This window comes from Myxine glutinosa, chromosome 2, assembly GCF_964187855.1.
Source record: "Myxine glutinosa chromosome 2, kmMyxGlut1.1, whole genome shotgun sequence".
Lineage (NCBI taxonomy): Eukaryota > Metazoa > Chordata > Myxini > Myxiniformes > Myxinidae > Myxine > Myxine glutinosa.
This window is the reverse complement of record NC_136262.1, coordinates 154,693,174-154,708,435: the sequence shown is the minus strand read 5'-3', so window position 1 is coordinate 154,708,435 and position 15,262 is coordinate 154,693,174. Positions and strand designations below refer to the sequence as shown.

Genomic DNA, 15,262 nt, shown 5'->3' with positions numbered 1-15,262 from the left:
CTCCCCCTCCCTTTTCCCCCTCCCTTTTCCCCCTCCCTTTTTCCCCCCTCCCCCCTCCCCTCCCTTTCCCCTCCCCCTCCCCTCCCTTTTCCCCTCCCCCTCCTCCTCCCCTTTCCCTCTCCCCCCTCCCCCCTCCCACCCCCTCCCCCTCCCATCCTCACCCTCCCCATCCCCCCCTCTTCTCCCCTCTCCCCCTCCCATCCCTCACCCTCCCCATCCCCCCCTCTTCTCCCCTCTCCCCCTCCCCCCTCCCCCCTCCCCCCTCCCCATTCCCCCCTCCCCCATCCCCTATCCCCCCTCCCCCATCCCCCTCCCCTTCCCCTCCCATCCCTCACCCTCCCATCCCCCCTCTTATCCCTCTCCCCCTCCCCCTCTCCCCCTCCCCTCCCCCTCCCCCCTCCCCCTCCCCCTCCCCCTCCCCCTTTCCCCCTCCCCCTCCCGCTCCCCTCCCCCTTTCCCCCCTCCCCCTCCCCCTTTCCCCCTCCCCCTCCCCTTTCCCCCTCCCCCTCCCCTCCCCCTTCCCCCCCCTCCACCTCCCCCTCTCCCCTCCCCCTCCCCCTCCCCCTCCCCCTCCCCTTCCCCTTCCCCCCTCCCCCTCCCTTCCCCCTCTTCTCCCCTCCCCCCCATTCCCCTCCCCTCCCCTCCCCTCCCCCTCTCCCTCCCCTCCCCTCCCCTCCCCTCCCCTCCCCTCCCCTCCCCTCCCCTCCCCCCATTCCCCTCCCCTCCCCTCCCCCCCCATTCCCCTCCCCCTCCCCTTCCCCTCCCCTCCCCCGCCCGGCAATGCCGGGTACTTCTGCTAGTAATATATAAAGTTCCTGATTCATCGAGGAAAACTTTTTAAGTTTAAAATGTTTTTGACCGTAAATGCACATTACAGTTTCATAAAAAATGCTTACAAAAAAAAACAAAAAACGACAACACCAGGTACCATTTCCAATTTATTGAAGGAATGCTGTTGCAGTTTATTAAAAGTACTTAAGCATACCGTACCGTGAAAGTTTAAAAAAACAAAAAAAAACTCCAGTTTAGCAGTACTTGGACATGTTAAATAAGGTGGTGTAAAAGGGTAATAATATATAAGACTACTTCAATCGCGCTAAACTTCCGGAATTTTTTGAAGATCTTTTAAATCTTTCCTGAAATCCTCTGTGGTGTCCATCTTGTTTATCCCGTGTACCCCCAGCCCTCTCCCTTCTACCGATCTCTCGATGTCCCTGTTCTCCATTGTTGTTGTGCTTCCCCTCTCTTGCCCTCTTGTCTCCCACTCCCCTTATTATGGTTCATGTGTGTTTCTGTTTATTCTTATGCTTTTGTGTTTCATGTGTTCGCTCTTACACGAGCCTCGACTTTCTATTCAAAAAAAAAAATCATTCTTTTCTTTAAATTGAAGTATATACCTGCACACTGTGTGGGATAATGTGGTTCATTAACTATGTAGTTTTAATTATTATTGGATTATATTTGTATTTATTGCTCTGACCACACTTTGCCATAGTTGCGGCCATTGTCCAAGAGCTTTGTCCAACAATTCAAAAGTTGAAACAGAATATTGTAGCATATTATGAAAGTCCTATGCTGCCTGTAATGAAATAAAATATCACAGCACAGTGCAACCAGCCATTGTACTTTTTAACTGGAGCAAGGGACCATCTACATATTTCATATGCAAGTCGGTGTCTAAATGGAGAATGAGGATATTGAGAGAAAAGACGAAAATGACAGTGTAAAAGAAAGGGGAGTGAAAATTCGTCAGGGAAGATGGGAAAGAAAATGGAAAAGTGTTTCAGAAGATGTTGGGGGTGAGGGAAGAGTGTTCAGTTTCCGGGGCAGTTTAAATTCTGCAATTTTGCTTACACAGAGCATGGAGAGCTGCAACATTTATTTTGAGTGAAACTCTTTAGCCAAGAGCCCTTTGTACATTCTTAGACTGCAACCCATTTTTATTATATGAGCTTGCATCATGCATGTGGTTTGAACGTGTCAGGAATGTTTCACGGATCGTGACAAGCTTCCAGGATTGTGTTTGGAGGCAATGCAGTGCCACTCCTGATTTAACGTGCAATGTGCTGCAGTTATTGATGGCCTGGATATGCTGAAAAAGGAGGCGGTGGGTGCAAGGGATGCCATTCGTTTCCTGGAAGCCGAGTTTCGTAAAGGAAACAGGTGAGAGGAATCTCTGTGTGAACACATCGGTCAGGTGAATTTGGGTCTGAAACTTCCGACTTAAATTTCTCAAATATCTTTCCACACAACTGTTTTCCTGTTTTTCTTGCAATTCCCTCATTAGTTCCTGTGTCTATATCATCTTAAACTCGTTTAACTACTTCCACCACCGGAGGTAGATAGATGTTGTGTTTTCATCCGTCTGTCTGGTGTAGCCTGGTGTTGGCTTAGCGGTTAGGGTGGCAGCTTGGGATCCCAGGATCCTGAGTTCGAATCCCGGTTGATCGCTGAATTAAAGCCAGGGGGGTTGACTCAGCCTGTCATCCTTCCGAGGTCGGCAAATTGAGTACCGGCTTGCTGGGATGAATGATCACGGTATGTACCCCGATTTAGGATAGGTACACCGTATCCCTGCGCATCGTAAGAGGCGACTAAGGGTTGGCGTCAGGAAGGGCATCCGGCCATAAAAACATTGCCTCAAACAGGGAACCATGATTGTTATGGGGCCCGCAAAGCCTTGCTAACCCCCGCTCTAGCGGGGAAAATGGCCTTAAAACGATCATTCATTCATTCTGTCTGTCTGTCTGTCTGTCTATCTCTGAGCAGGATATCTCAAAAACGTATGGACAGATTCAGACGAAACTTTGTAGACAAACTTGGTTGGGTGTGTGACAAGGACGGATTGCTTAGATTTTGGTGAAGATCCAGATCCGGATACTAAAAATTGTTTTTAATTCTCGAAGTGATTCTTCACCATTGAGATGTAGGGACAAAAGCGACATACAGCGCGATATCTGAAAATGTGGTGGACGAATTTGGACGAAACTTGGTAGACAGGTTGGGTGTGCGACAAGGACAAATTGATTACATTTTGGTGACTATCTCAATCCGGACTGGATTCAAGGATTTTCTAAGTTCATCTTCACAAATGAGAGAATGGGTCAAAAACGATACATAGCACATTATCTCAAAAAGTTGTGGACAGATTATGACAAAACTAGGTGGATGAGTTGGTTGGGTGATGAGAACGAGCTGATTCGATTTTGGTGAAGGACTGAATCCAGATCCGGCCTATCAGTGGGATACAAAACATAAACTGTTCAGCCTGGTCGAGGTATGCGCTCTACCGAATGCCGTTCTCATTTATGACCATGCAATACGCTAACATTTTTATGCATAGCATCAGATAGTGTGTGACCTTAACTTAACGATGACATCAATAGAAACGATGATGCACGTGTTCCAAATTTATTTATTTTTTTCCAAAGTACAATTTCATTTGCTCTTGTCACAAGGCATACTTCTGCTGTATTTCATTAGAATTAACAGCCCTTGACAATGGCCCTTTGCCGTACTTAAGGTAACGTACCATAATGCCAGCCCTTCCCAGTAAATTACTTCTAATGCAGCAGATGAAGGCCTAATGATGGGGTCCATTATCACGCACGCCTTGCATTAATTGAATTGACTTATTCCATTTTTTTGAATGGCCGACCTCCCGCATTTATGCTCTCTTTTGCCTAATTGGTTGTAGGGGGAAGGGCGTCATTGATTACGAGCTTTAAAGTGCAGGGTAATGACTTTGGATACTTGTGAATCTGTCGGGAGGCCTTGCTCTCGAGCCAAAATGCAGCTGCCACACGAATGACTGTCCATCTCCACCTTGGCTGACACTGCCAAATACATGGGTTTATAATTTGAGTCATCTGCACACTTGATTTATTCTTGTCCTATGCTAGGAAGATTTAAACTCGGTTACATTTTCCACTTTCCAACTTGACCTGGCAAACCTTGAGGCTTATTTTGTGGTGAAAATGCTCTTGGCAGTATCGGTATATCTGTAATATTTAACGCCCTAGATTTCCCTTTCATATATGCCTATTTGTTTGCCGAAAGTTTATCGGAATTGTTATCGCAATGACAAAATATTTTTAAGTCATTGAATTTATGCTGCATTGCATTGTCATTTTAAATTGCGCGTATGTGGTAGGGAAGGAGGTGTGAGGGATTAGGGGATGGGACGAAGGGGGGAAGAGGGATGGATGATGGTGTCAAAAGTTTTCCTCCCAATTAAATATCGGAATGCTCCATGGTCCCGCACCGGAAAACCACTGCACATGTTTTCAGCCCCTTTTGTTTTTAACTAACCCTGTACTTATCAAACGATGCCCCACTGCCTCCCCCATTCCCGGACATGATTATTCCCTACTTGTCTCATTGATGCCCATGCATTTGTTTGCTGCAATTCCATCTTTATGGAGAATTCTTGTTGATTGTCGTAAAAATAAAAAGGCTGTTATGAATGGATGCTGATAGTTCTTCCACGCTTGTGTTTCAGATACATCCGATGTCAGCGTGAGGTTGGAAGATGTGTAGAACGACACAGGTTGAAGAGGCAGGATATGAAAGCTTGGTGAGTTCCACAACTGCGGAATTATTCTACTATTAGATAGGACATTGCTTTTAATTATCTCCTTCCTTCATCTTCCATATCATTGGTCATTTTATTTTTCGTTTATTTGTTTATTTATTTTGGTCGCGAGCCAAATACGAGAGAAAACAAGTGATTTTGCTTGAATGTCATGGAGTTAATTCCACCCAGACTTCTTGTGTCCTTTTTAAATTCAAAGCCCTCTTACAAGCAACGAGCACTAATTCATGGACAAGGATCTGAGCATGTGTCGAGGCAGATCTGACACTTTTATCCACTTTCGGTATAAGTTGATCTTCCACCGGTGACCTTGGCTGGCCCATCCCTCGAAGCTTGGTGATAAAATTGATTGGTTATGTTCCAGGGTTATGAGGTTGGCAGCCGGGGAAACTGCTGGGATGGAAATTGACTTCCCAGGAGATGGCAACAGAAGGCTTGTGGGCTTGGAAAACCCCTTATGTAGGGAGAAAATTGCCACCGCTCGTGCATGGTCGTTTGGCCCCATGGGAACTTAGGCAGTAAATAATGTATAAATCTAATTCGGGACAAAAGGTCTGCTAGCCAACAGAAGCAAGTGAGCGTGGGAGGCTATTAATCACAAGGACAGCTTGGGGCCTCATAATTTCCTTTCTGCTAAGAGGGAGGCCTGGTGCTAATGGTTCGTGGACAGGCGCATGCATATCCACAATGACGCATGTCAGGTGTGGGGTTATTTGGCATTCGTGATGGCTGTGTCCATGTATGTCGCGGTGCTTTGACAGAATCTGATTGACCTAGCATACAGGAGACGGGTGCCTGGAATGGGTAGGACGCCATTGTTGATGCTGCTGTACAAGTGGGAAATCAAAACGAGGAAGGTAGAGAGGATTCAAATGGATGAGGGTGAAAGAGAGGGCAAAAAGTAGAGTGAGTTTGGAGAACGAAGTAGAATGTGGTTGGCAAGCACAAGGGAAGCAGGTGGAGGGTGTTTTGTTCCAGCGATAAATTAAACGCGACGAACAATGAAATGCCGCCGAATTGTCTTCGTTGAGAAAGCTTTAAGGCTTGTGCCTCTTGCCTCCTTTTGGGACGCATTTATAATTGTTGGATCATGATCAGGAACTGCATGTGGAAGTGAAATGACGTTCATGACTTTGTCTGTGTTCATGAATTAAATTATTGCCTTTTGCCTATCGTATCGGGGTTAAGGAGCTCCTGTCATAATTGCAAATTAGCAGACTGAGATGTGCCTGTCTTTTGGGGTTTTGTTTATTTATTTTTGCTGTTCTCATTCTTCTTCTTCTTTTTTTGATGAGAAGGCCATGGTGACATGCTTTTGACAGGCCTGCATGGTTTTAGAAATTCTAATTTCATGGCTGATCTGCTCGGCCTCTTTCCAGGCGACAGGTTCATCAACTGTCGACAGATTCTATTATTAATGTCAGCAGGGCCTTTTGCGAGTGCTTTCGGCCCTCCACAGCAATCTTGCGCCACCGGCGTTCACATCAAAGGGAAGCGTTTCTCTGAGCATTCCTGCCATGAGAATGCTGTGCATAGAGTATGTAATTGCAATTTCTAGTGCACTTTAATGAGGTGCTATGGGCAGATGCATTATATTAATGTCTGAATTTTTTTTTTTTTATGGTTTGGTTAAAATGCCCTATTGTGCTTTTTTTATTTTTAAATACTAGCAACGGTACCTGCCCTAAGGGCAGGGCTTCAATTGGGAGCCCAAATGAAAAGGCAAAATATCAGAAATTGAAGGCTTTTTTTATTTTAAACGAAACAAATAAACATCTGTTGAATCATATCACATGCAAATCAGCAAAATCTAAACAGTACATGGCGCCCATTTTGAAAAAACATTGAATTCTGCAAAACGGAAGAGGCCACTACACGTCTTTCTCAGTCGCACGTTTATGTGTGAAGAGTGCGCGCCGAATCTGTAACATGGAAGCGGCCGCTACACCTGTTTCTCAGTCACTTTGCACTCGCTGCCGTGTTACTTCGCAGCCGCACGTTTATATAGGAAGAGTTTGTCAGGAGTCGATCTACTCTCTCCTGGTACGTAGAATTTCAACAAAAGCCACATCACTGTTCATATCGGTAAATGTTATTCCATCGTGTTTGGAAAAACTGGAAAACTTGGAAAAATTGGAAAAACAATATAGCCTATTTTACTCCCAGGGGTCCCAGGAATACCCACCCAAAATATCGTTGCGATCGGTTGAGCCGTTTTTGCGGTACCTTCGAACGAACGGACAGACGGACATTTGGTGAATTATAGTAAGATAACATCCGTGGTACCCATGCAACGTGCACCCGTCTTTTAATCACAGCATGGCGGTAATGTTTTGCAATTTGGCGCGACCGTTTAGAAGTCTCGTGCTGTTGATCTGTTGTTACCCTCCTTGTACGCTGAAAATTGTACAAAATGGGCGCAACATGAACCCACAGAGCTCCCCCTAACCACAGCATTCTCAGTTCTCCGAGCCATTTCAGATGGCTGAAAGGTGATATATTGCAGGTCACAATGCTGGTCGTTAGCTGCGATGGGGTCTGTGTAATTGGCAAAATACGGCGAAATTAATGTTTAAAATGTATTCACAAATGAATGAATCCACAAAGAGGTTCTCAAACCCATCGCACAGCAAATCAGGAAGGAAATTGACCCCAAAGCGTTAACTTGTATTAATTGTATGTAATAATGTGAAATTAGCCTCTGTTTTCACAGGAACAAATGATGCATTCTTCTTCCTTGCTTTCATAGCTCATCTGCAGTAAAGTGTGCTGCTTGCTCCCTAACCGCTTTTTAAGATAATAAAAATGCATTTGGGCAAACGGATTGCCAGTTGGCTTTGCTCATAAGCATCTTTAACCACCAAACCACAATTAACCATCACTCTCTCTGTAAATCTTACTCCATATCTCACCCTATCTTGGTGGGCTGGCAGGATGGCAAAGAGGTAAGCAAACTCGCCTCTAAGCTGTCTAGCCTTGGTTCAAGCACCGACCCAGCGATGAACTGTCATCCTGGTGTTTCACAGGCAGGTTGATTCATCAATGTGTGTTCCGTGCCTCGGATGGACATAAAATGGGTGTCTGCCAGCGTTAGTTTGTGGACGTTAAATATCAGAGGGTCTCATTCACGATGAGTAGACAACCTATCATCAACGCCCTGAACAAATACAAAATTACTACCCTAACCTACAGAGAGCATTGCATCAGCAGCACAGCCGCACCCTCAACCAATGATGCTACACTGCAGCCTTGTGCTACATATGGAAGAAGAAGATCCCATCTTTGCACTGACCATCCATTGGCCATATTCCATGAAAGGTGGCAACCGATGAGAAGCCGTCACGGGCCTTGAGAAGGCCATGGCACGTATGGGCCTCAGGCTTTTGGCCTTCAGGCCTCAAACAGCTTCTTTCTTCGAAGCGATTGTGTTGTTACCTCCGCCACCAAAGGTGGATGGAGGTTATGTTTTCACCCCTGTCTGTTTGTCCTTTTGTTACTTGCAAAATCGAAGATTTTTCAAGTATATTGGTCAGTTGCATTTGTGGTTCTGTCTGTCTGTCTGTCTGTCTGTTTGTTACTTGCCGGAAAAGATTCCGGCAAGTATGTCGGTTGGTTGGTTTGTCTGTCTGTCTGTCTGTCTGTTTTTCTGTCTGTTTGTGTGCAGTATGACGTCTACATCGTTGCACATGGCATCGCCATACTTTACACACTTATTTGTCTTGCCCTGGGATAGACTGTGCTAAATTTTTAACTCTCTCGGCCCAAGGCCTCCATTATGACGTCATAATTCGATAATTCGACAAGTACAAAACTTCATCCAATCAAGATGCAATTTCTTGAGCGCCATGTCGGCATAACCTGGTGGAGAAAAAATATATAACGATGACGTCATCGGTCACGTGGTTCGGCCGCCATCTTGGAAAAACCGAAACACTTTGTACCTCTGTATCTCCGAAAGTGCTGAATAGAAAAAATTGAGACATGGCTCATTGTAAAGAACCCTCCATGGGGAATAAAATATGTTAATGATGATGCCATAGGTGCCTCCGTTATGACGTCATAATTCGACAAGTACAAAACTTCATTCGATCAAGATGACATTTCTTGAGCATAATGAATGAATGAATGATCGTTTTAACGCCATTTTCCCCGCTAGAGCAGGGGTTAGCCTTGCGGGCCCCATGACAATCATGGTTCCCTGTTTGAAGCAATGTTTCTACGGCCGGATGCCCTTCCTGACGCCAACCCCCGGTCACCTCCCACGACGCGCAGGGACACGGTGTACCCATTCCAAGCTGGGGTACACACCGGGATCATTCATCCCAGCAAGCTGGTACTCATTTTGCCGACCTCCGAAGGATGACAGGCTGAGTCAACCCCCCTGGTGTTAATTTAGCGATCGACCGGGATTCGAACCCAGGATCCTAGGATCCCAAGCCGGCACCCTAACCGCTAAGCCAACACCAGGCTTCTTGAGCATAATCTTGGAATAAATTCGTTTAGAAAACAAATAATGATGACGTCATCGGGTCACGTGGTTTGGCCGCCATCTTGGAAAAACCGAAAAACTTGATCCAAAATGGCCAATAAAAAAAGTACATTTCGGCAAGTCCTTGGTCTCTGACCGATTTTTCATTTGTCTGTCTGTCTGTTTGTCACCGGCCTACAGGTCACAATTCCAAACCAATTGTCACGAAACTTCACCAAGTTGTATAAGTCGTCCCAATTGAGAAACCTATTGATTTTGGGGTCAAAGGTCATCTGGAGGTCAAATTTCTAAAATCGCCATTCTAAATCAGATTGACTTGAAAATTGAATAGCATTTGTATATTGAGTCACTAAATTGGGAAATGAACTATTTTTGAGGTCAAAAGGTCTAAGGTCAACTCAAGGTTGAACTTCCAAAATGATGAATTTTCATCTGAAAACCGTCAATTTTCATCCGATTGACTTGAAAATAGAAAAGCATTTGCGTATTGCCTCACTGCATTGGGAAACCAACTATTTTTTAGGACAAAAGGTCGAAAGTCAACTCAAGGTCAAACTTCCGAAATCATGAATTTTCATCTGAAAACCCATCAATTTTCATCCAACTGACTTGAAAATTGAACAGCATTTGTATATTGCCTCACTGAATTGGGAAACAAACTATTTTTGAGGTCAAAGGTCAACTCAAGGTCAAACTTCTAAAATCATCATTTTTCATTTGAAAAATTGTCACTTTTCAGCCTGTTGACCCGAGCTTTGATCAAGATCGTCAATTTTAATCTTGATGAAATGGACAATTTGCTGTATCAATGGAAAACTTTTGGGGGGGGGGGTGCGGATTTTGCAAGTATCGCGCTCCACATGACGTCTTCTTGTTTGTTTGTTTGTAAACAAAATATCTCAAAAGTTGTGGATGGATTTGGACGAAATCTGGCAGAGATGTAGCGTATGTCAGAAGGACGAAATGATTAGATTTTGGTGAAGATCCGGATTTGGATCCGGGTAGTAGAATTTTTTTAAAGTGATTTTTCACCATTGGGAGATATGGGCAAAAACGATACTTAGTAGGATATCTCAAAAATTTGTGGACGGATTTGGACGAAATTTGGTGGACCAGTTGGGTGTCTGATATGGACAAATAGATTCGATTTTGGTGAAGATCTGAACATGGATTCGGATATGATAAAAACAAAAAATTTAAGTTATTCTTCACCATTGGGAGATAGGGCCAAAAACTATACATTGCAGGATATCTCAAAAAGTTGTGGATGGATGATTTTGATTAAATGTGATTCTGTATTGTGATTTTCTGGTCTACTCTGGGATTCAAAACATAAACTGTTCACCTGGCGGAGGTATTCTCTCTACTGAGTACCGTTCTAGTTTGTTTTGAGTTTTGTTTTGGCTTCGCCACTTGACACATCAGCCGTGTTTGACCAACCTGCTTGCAGTGAGAGAGAAAGGCCCTCAGAAGCTTCATCGTGGGAGATTCCAAAGTGTTGTTGTTGTGAAGGTAATGTTGCGGTAATATTTATTTTTCCAGAGTGATAGTTATCCGAGGTGTAGTTATTGTTTTGAAAATTTCCGGAACAATCGTTGTTGTTGTTGTTGTTGTTGTTGTTGTTGTGAGGGTAATGTTGAGATAATATAAGTTTTTTGAGAGTGAACATGTTGTTGTTGTTGTTGTTGTGATGGTAATGTTGAGGTAATATTTAGTTGTCCAGAGCTATCCTGTTATTGGAGGTTGTAGTTGTTCTGAAAGTAATATATGTTCAAGGTAATATTAATTTTTGCAGTGCGATTGTGTTGTTGTTGTTGTTGTTGTTGGTACGGTAATATTGAGGTAATATTAATTTTTACAGAGCGATCCGGAATATCCTATATATCCGGAGCGATCCTGATATAGGTGTTGGTGTTGTTGTTTTTTTTGTTGTGGTTTGTTACTCCCGCCAGGGAGTAATGCATTCGATCGTGTCCATGTGTGTGTGTGTGCGTGTGTGTGTTCGTGTGTTTGTGAACAAGATATCTGGAAAAGTTCTGAACGGATTTGGATGAAAGTTGGTGGGATGATTGCCCTTGGGATAAGGAAGAATTGATTAGTTTTTGGTGAAGCTCAGGATATTATTCCGGATCCAGGAATTTTTTGAAGGGTTGTTTACCATTTGAAGATGGGGCTCATTTTTTTTTAACATTATCTTCTATATATTCTATATTTAACATTGTGAAATGAAAATAGTTTTCATATTTGTTGTAAATGTAGTTTAAACTCGTGGTTATGCGTTAGAGTGGTGTATTTTGTTAGCAGCGTCATCTTCAAGGTTCTTTTTTTTTCTTTCTAATAAAGACATTGTGTCATTTTAAAACCACCAAAGTGTGTATTAGGTTTCCCCGTTTCATAAAATGTATCGTTTGATACGTATAATGCTTTAAAACTGTTTTTTTGTTTGTTTGTTTTTTGCCTCAGAAGAGATATCAACATTTACCTCAGCGAATGTCAATTGCGGTGTCAGTATTTGATGAACTTATAAAGACTTAGGTGGGTTATAAGTGTGACCAGCATGTGCATGGGATTCTTCCCTGAAGAATGAGTGGTCGCATTAGCTTGCACGACTTAAAATGAGCGAGCTTTGTTTTGACGTTTGGGCCAGTTTTACATGTTGTATCCCTAAGGAATGAAATGAACGTTTTTCCTGGCTTACAATTTTATTTGAAGTCACACATGCCTCAAAATACACTCACCTACAGACTTGGCATTTAATATGGAATTTTTTTTTCTCTCGACTTGGGTTTACTTTCTGAACTCAGTATATCAATCTGGTGAGTTTCTTTTACCCTTCGGTGATGTCTTTGTTGAAAGAACCATGTCACTGATTGTCTCGCAGCAAGAAGTCAATAACAGGATTATATCACAGGTGGCGTGACAAAATGTAAGGACAGGTACATTTGACGATTGGCTTCACAATCGGGTATATAAGGGTTGTTGCGTTCTGTATTAGTGGAAAACAACTGCTGCACATCTACAAAAGTTATTGCCGCTTCCTCTGGAGATGGTCCATCAACTTGACAATGCTGTTTGTCATGGAGTGGTGGCTTTACAAAATTCTGGCATGAAACAGCGTGCTATTGCTCGGCAGTATGGCATCACTCAAGGTCAGGTGTCAAAGATCCTGAAACGAAATGCTCAGAAGGGTGTCCCTACTCCAATACCGAGGCCAGGACGTCCACGCAGAACCACAAGGAGAGATGATCGCCAGCTGCACCGGTTAGTCTGCAATGGCCGTACCAAGTCAGCTAATCGGCTTCGGGCTGAGTGGCAGCAACTGACAAATGTGCCTGTATCCAGAAGGCTAGTCAACCAACGACTGGTTCAAGCAGGCTATCGTGCCAGGCATCCCCTGAGAAAGCCACGCTTGACCAGACAACACAGCCAGCGCCGATTGCAGTGGGCCAGAGAGCACCGTCAATGGCAGCCAGGACACTGGAATCACGTGACCTTCAGTGACGAGTCTAGATTTCTGGTCTATCATCAAGATGGCCGCGTCCGAGTGTGCAGGCAAGTGCATGAAGCCCACAACGAAGATTGTATAGTGCCAAGAGTCCAGGCTGGAGGTGGTGGGGTGACCGTTTGGGCTGCTTTTCATGCAGGGGGCAAAACTGACCTGGTTGTTCTGAATGGAAACCTGAACCAGTTCAAGCACAGGCCCATTCTGGAAGAAACATTGCTTCCATTTGCTCGTGCAGCCTTTCGAGGAAACTTTGTCTTCCAAGATGACAATGCACGGCCTCATCGTGCTCGCATGATCCAACACTTTCTTGCTGACCGTGGTGTAGAGCATATGGAGTGGCCTGCCATGTCCCCGGATATGAATCCGATAGAGAACTTGTGGGCAGAATTAACGCGTCAAATCGACAACTTGGACCACCAGCCGACCTCTGTGCGTGAATTGCAGCAGACTATTGTCACTGCATGGCAAGCAATTCCTGTCCAAACCTTGGCAAATCTCGTGAACAGCATGCCTCAACGTGTACGTGCTCTCCTGAATGCTCGTGGGGGTTGCACGACCTACTGAACTGTAATTTTACTGTCCGTAATCCCAGTCATAATTTAGCTTTTGTTTTTGTTGAAAATTTTTTTGGCTAATGTGCAAAATAAAGAGATACTTCTGTAAAACGTACAGAAGTTTAACACAGTACTGTCTGTAAATTGAGTTTGATATCAGTTTACATCACTTTCAAGGATCAATTTATTTGCTTCGAAATGTCAAATGTGGTTTTTGTTTCTTTTAAAGGTCACATTAACAAAATCTCGAATAATTTCAACATAATTCCAATGAACTTTTGGTTCTAAGTCATCTTGAAAAGTAAGTTCACCCCCACAAAAAAAATATTCCATGTTAAATGCCAAGTCTGTATATGGAATTGAACGCTGAATCCGAAAATGTAAGTGAAATTGCCTTGTTTTTTTTTAACATTTTCTTCTATATATTCTAAATATATATCTGTGCAGTGTCTGTCTTGTGTTGTCTTGTATTGTGTTGTCACTGAACTACTCCCTCAAACTTTTGTGAAATCGCACTAATCCAACTTGACCCACGGCGGGAGTATGCGCTCTACTGAGTGGCGTTCTAGTTGTTGTTGTAATATGTTGTGCGGAAGTTCTGTTTGTTGTAAAATGTCGATATTTACTGCCCCAAACAATCGGAGATTTTTCATGAAGGAGATATTTGGTGATGGGAACTGTTTCTTTTCAAGTCTCACTTTATTGGTGGCGGGTGATCATTTCCAAACCGGGTGATCATTTCCAAATGGAATACCACAGTGCGTTGTCACAAGAGACCAATATTGGGGCGCATTGACGTATTTACAGGTAACCTGGAGATCGAGGCGATTTGTGAGACGTACAATTCAACAGCAATTTTTACTTTCAAAAACGAACAGCATTTCGCTACACAACCTATTGTTATAACAGGAGGGTTTGCAAAACACCTTAGCCACTGAGGTACAATTCTAATTATCCCATGGAACTGTATTCTCTTGATAAAGTGGTCTCTCACCTCTAATCCTCCCCGTTTGTTGTGCGGAAGTTCCGCGGGCTCAACTAGTCTGTACTATGAGAGCTGTTTGTGTGTGTGGCGCCATTTTTCTTAGACATGGCTGAACGGATTTTTGTCAAACTCTGAGGTTCATCAGTGAGTGCTGGGGATTTGGGCCACAAAATGTTTGAAAAGAAAAATTGGATTTTTTGGGTATTTTCTCTTTTAATCGCTCTTGTGGGTGTAGGGAAGTGTTTAGGGACCCCATTCCTTAGTGGGTATTTGGAAGTGTTTCAGGCTCTCACAAAAAATAGTCCAGGCAACGCCGGGTATCCCTGCTCATATTATATATACACGTGTGTGCAGTGGCCTGCAAAAGTATTCGACCCCCTCCAAAGTTTTCACATTTTTTGCTGCTGAGCTTATTTCATGATGCTTTCAAATGAAACTCAATATATAGTGTTACGTTTGTGGGGGTAGGGAAGAAATACCACAGTGGAGTTAGGATCGTATGGGTTTTAACATGGACGGTGGACATGAAGAAGAAGAACCCTTGTTGTAATAAGTCGGGAACCTGTCAGGTTAAGAGTGTTTGCATGTCACCACATGGAGGGTGGTTTTTGTGTTAGGTTAGATAGGGCTTGAGGATAATCCCCAGTATGTAATTGCCTCCTGTGATTTTCCCTTCTGTTTTTTTTTTACAAGTAAAAAGGCCGGCCATAAAAACCCTCATTCGCCCACAACAGCAATAATAACAACGGCCATGAAACCGACATTGCCGACAGAAAGCCGAACATTTCCGAACAACTGCTAGACTCCGCCTCACAGGGATCGTGACCAATACGAAGTTCATCGTTGATCGTGGTCACGCCCTGAAGTTCATCGTTGGTTGAGAGCATATGGAATGATTTAATGGGGTGCGGGGATTGGTCGGGGAGTGACGTCAGCGAGGGAAAAAAAGAGGGTGCGTCCCTCCCTCTTGCTCTCTCTCTGGTGCAGGCTTTGTGGCGGGCAGTTGCGTTTTTCCGTGTGCACTTGAGCAGAAATGCTCGGAGCGCCGAAAACCTTGCAGCGTTGGAGTCGGGGGTGTTGCTTTGACTCAGTGATCTTTGAGGGAGCTAAGGACCGGGTTGTGCTGACTGCGCCG

General features: G+C 44.1%; 1 protein-coding gene across 1 annotated transcript in view; it reads left to right on the top strand.

The window, feature by feature from the left end:
- Nucleotides 1-15,262, top strand: part of SMG5 (SMG5 nonsense mediated mRNA decay factor) — a 290,371-nt gene that overhangs the window by 177,393 nt on the left and 97,716 nt on the right. Inside the window, exons 20-21 of the mRNA XM_068106896.2 lie at nucleotides 2,073-2,163; nucleotides 4,502-4,576. Coding sequence (XP_067962997.2) covers nucleotides 2,073-2,163; nucleotides 4,502-4,576 — 166 coding nt within the window. The remainder of the gene's footprint in view (nucleotides 1-2,072; nucleotides 2,164-4,501; nucleotides 4,577-15,262) is intronic.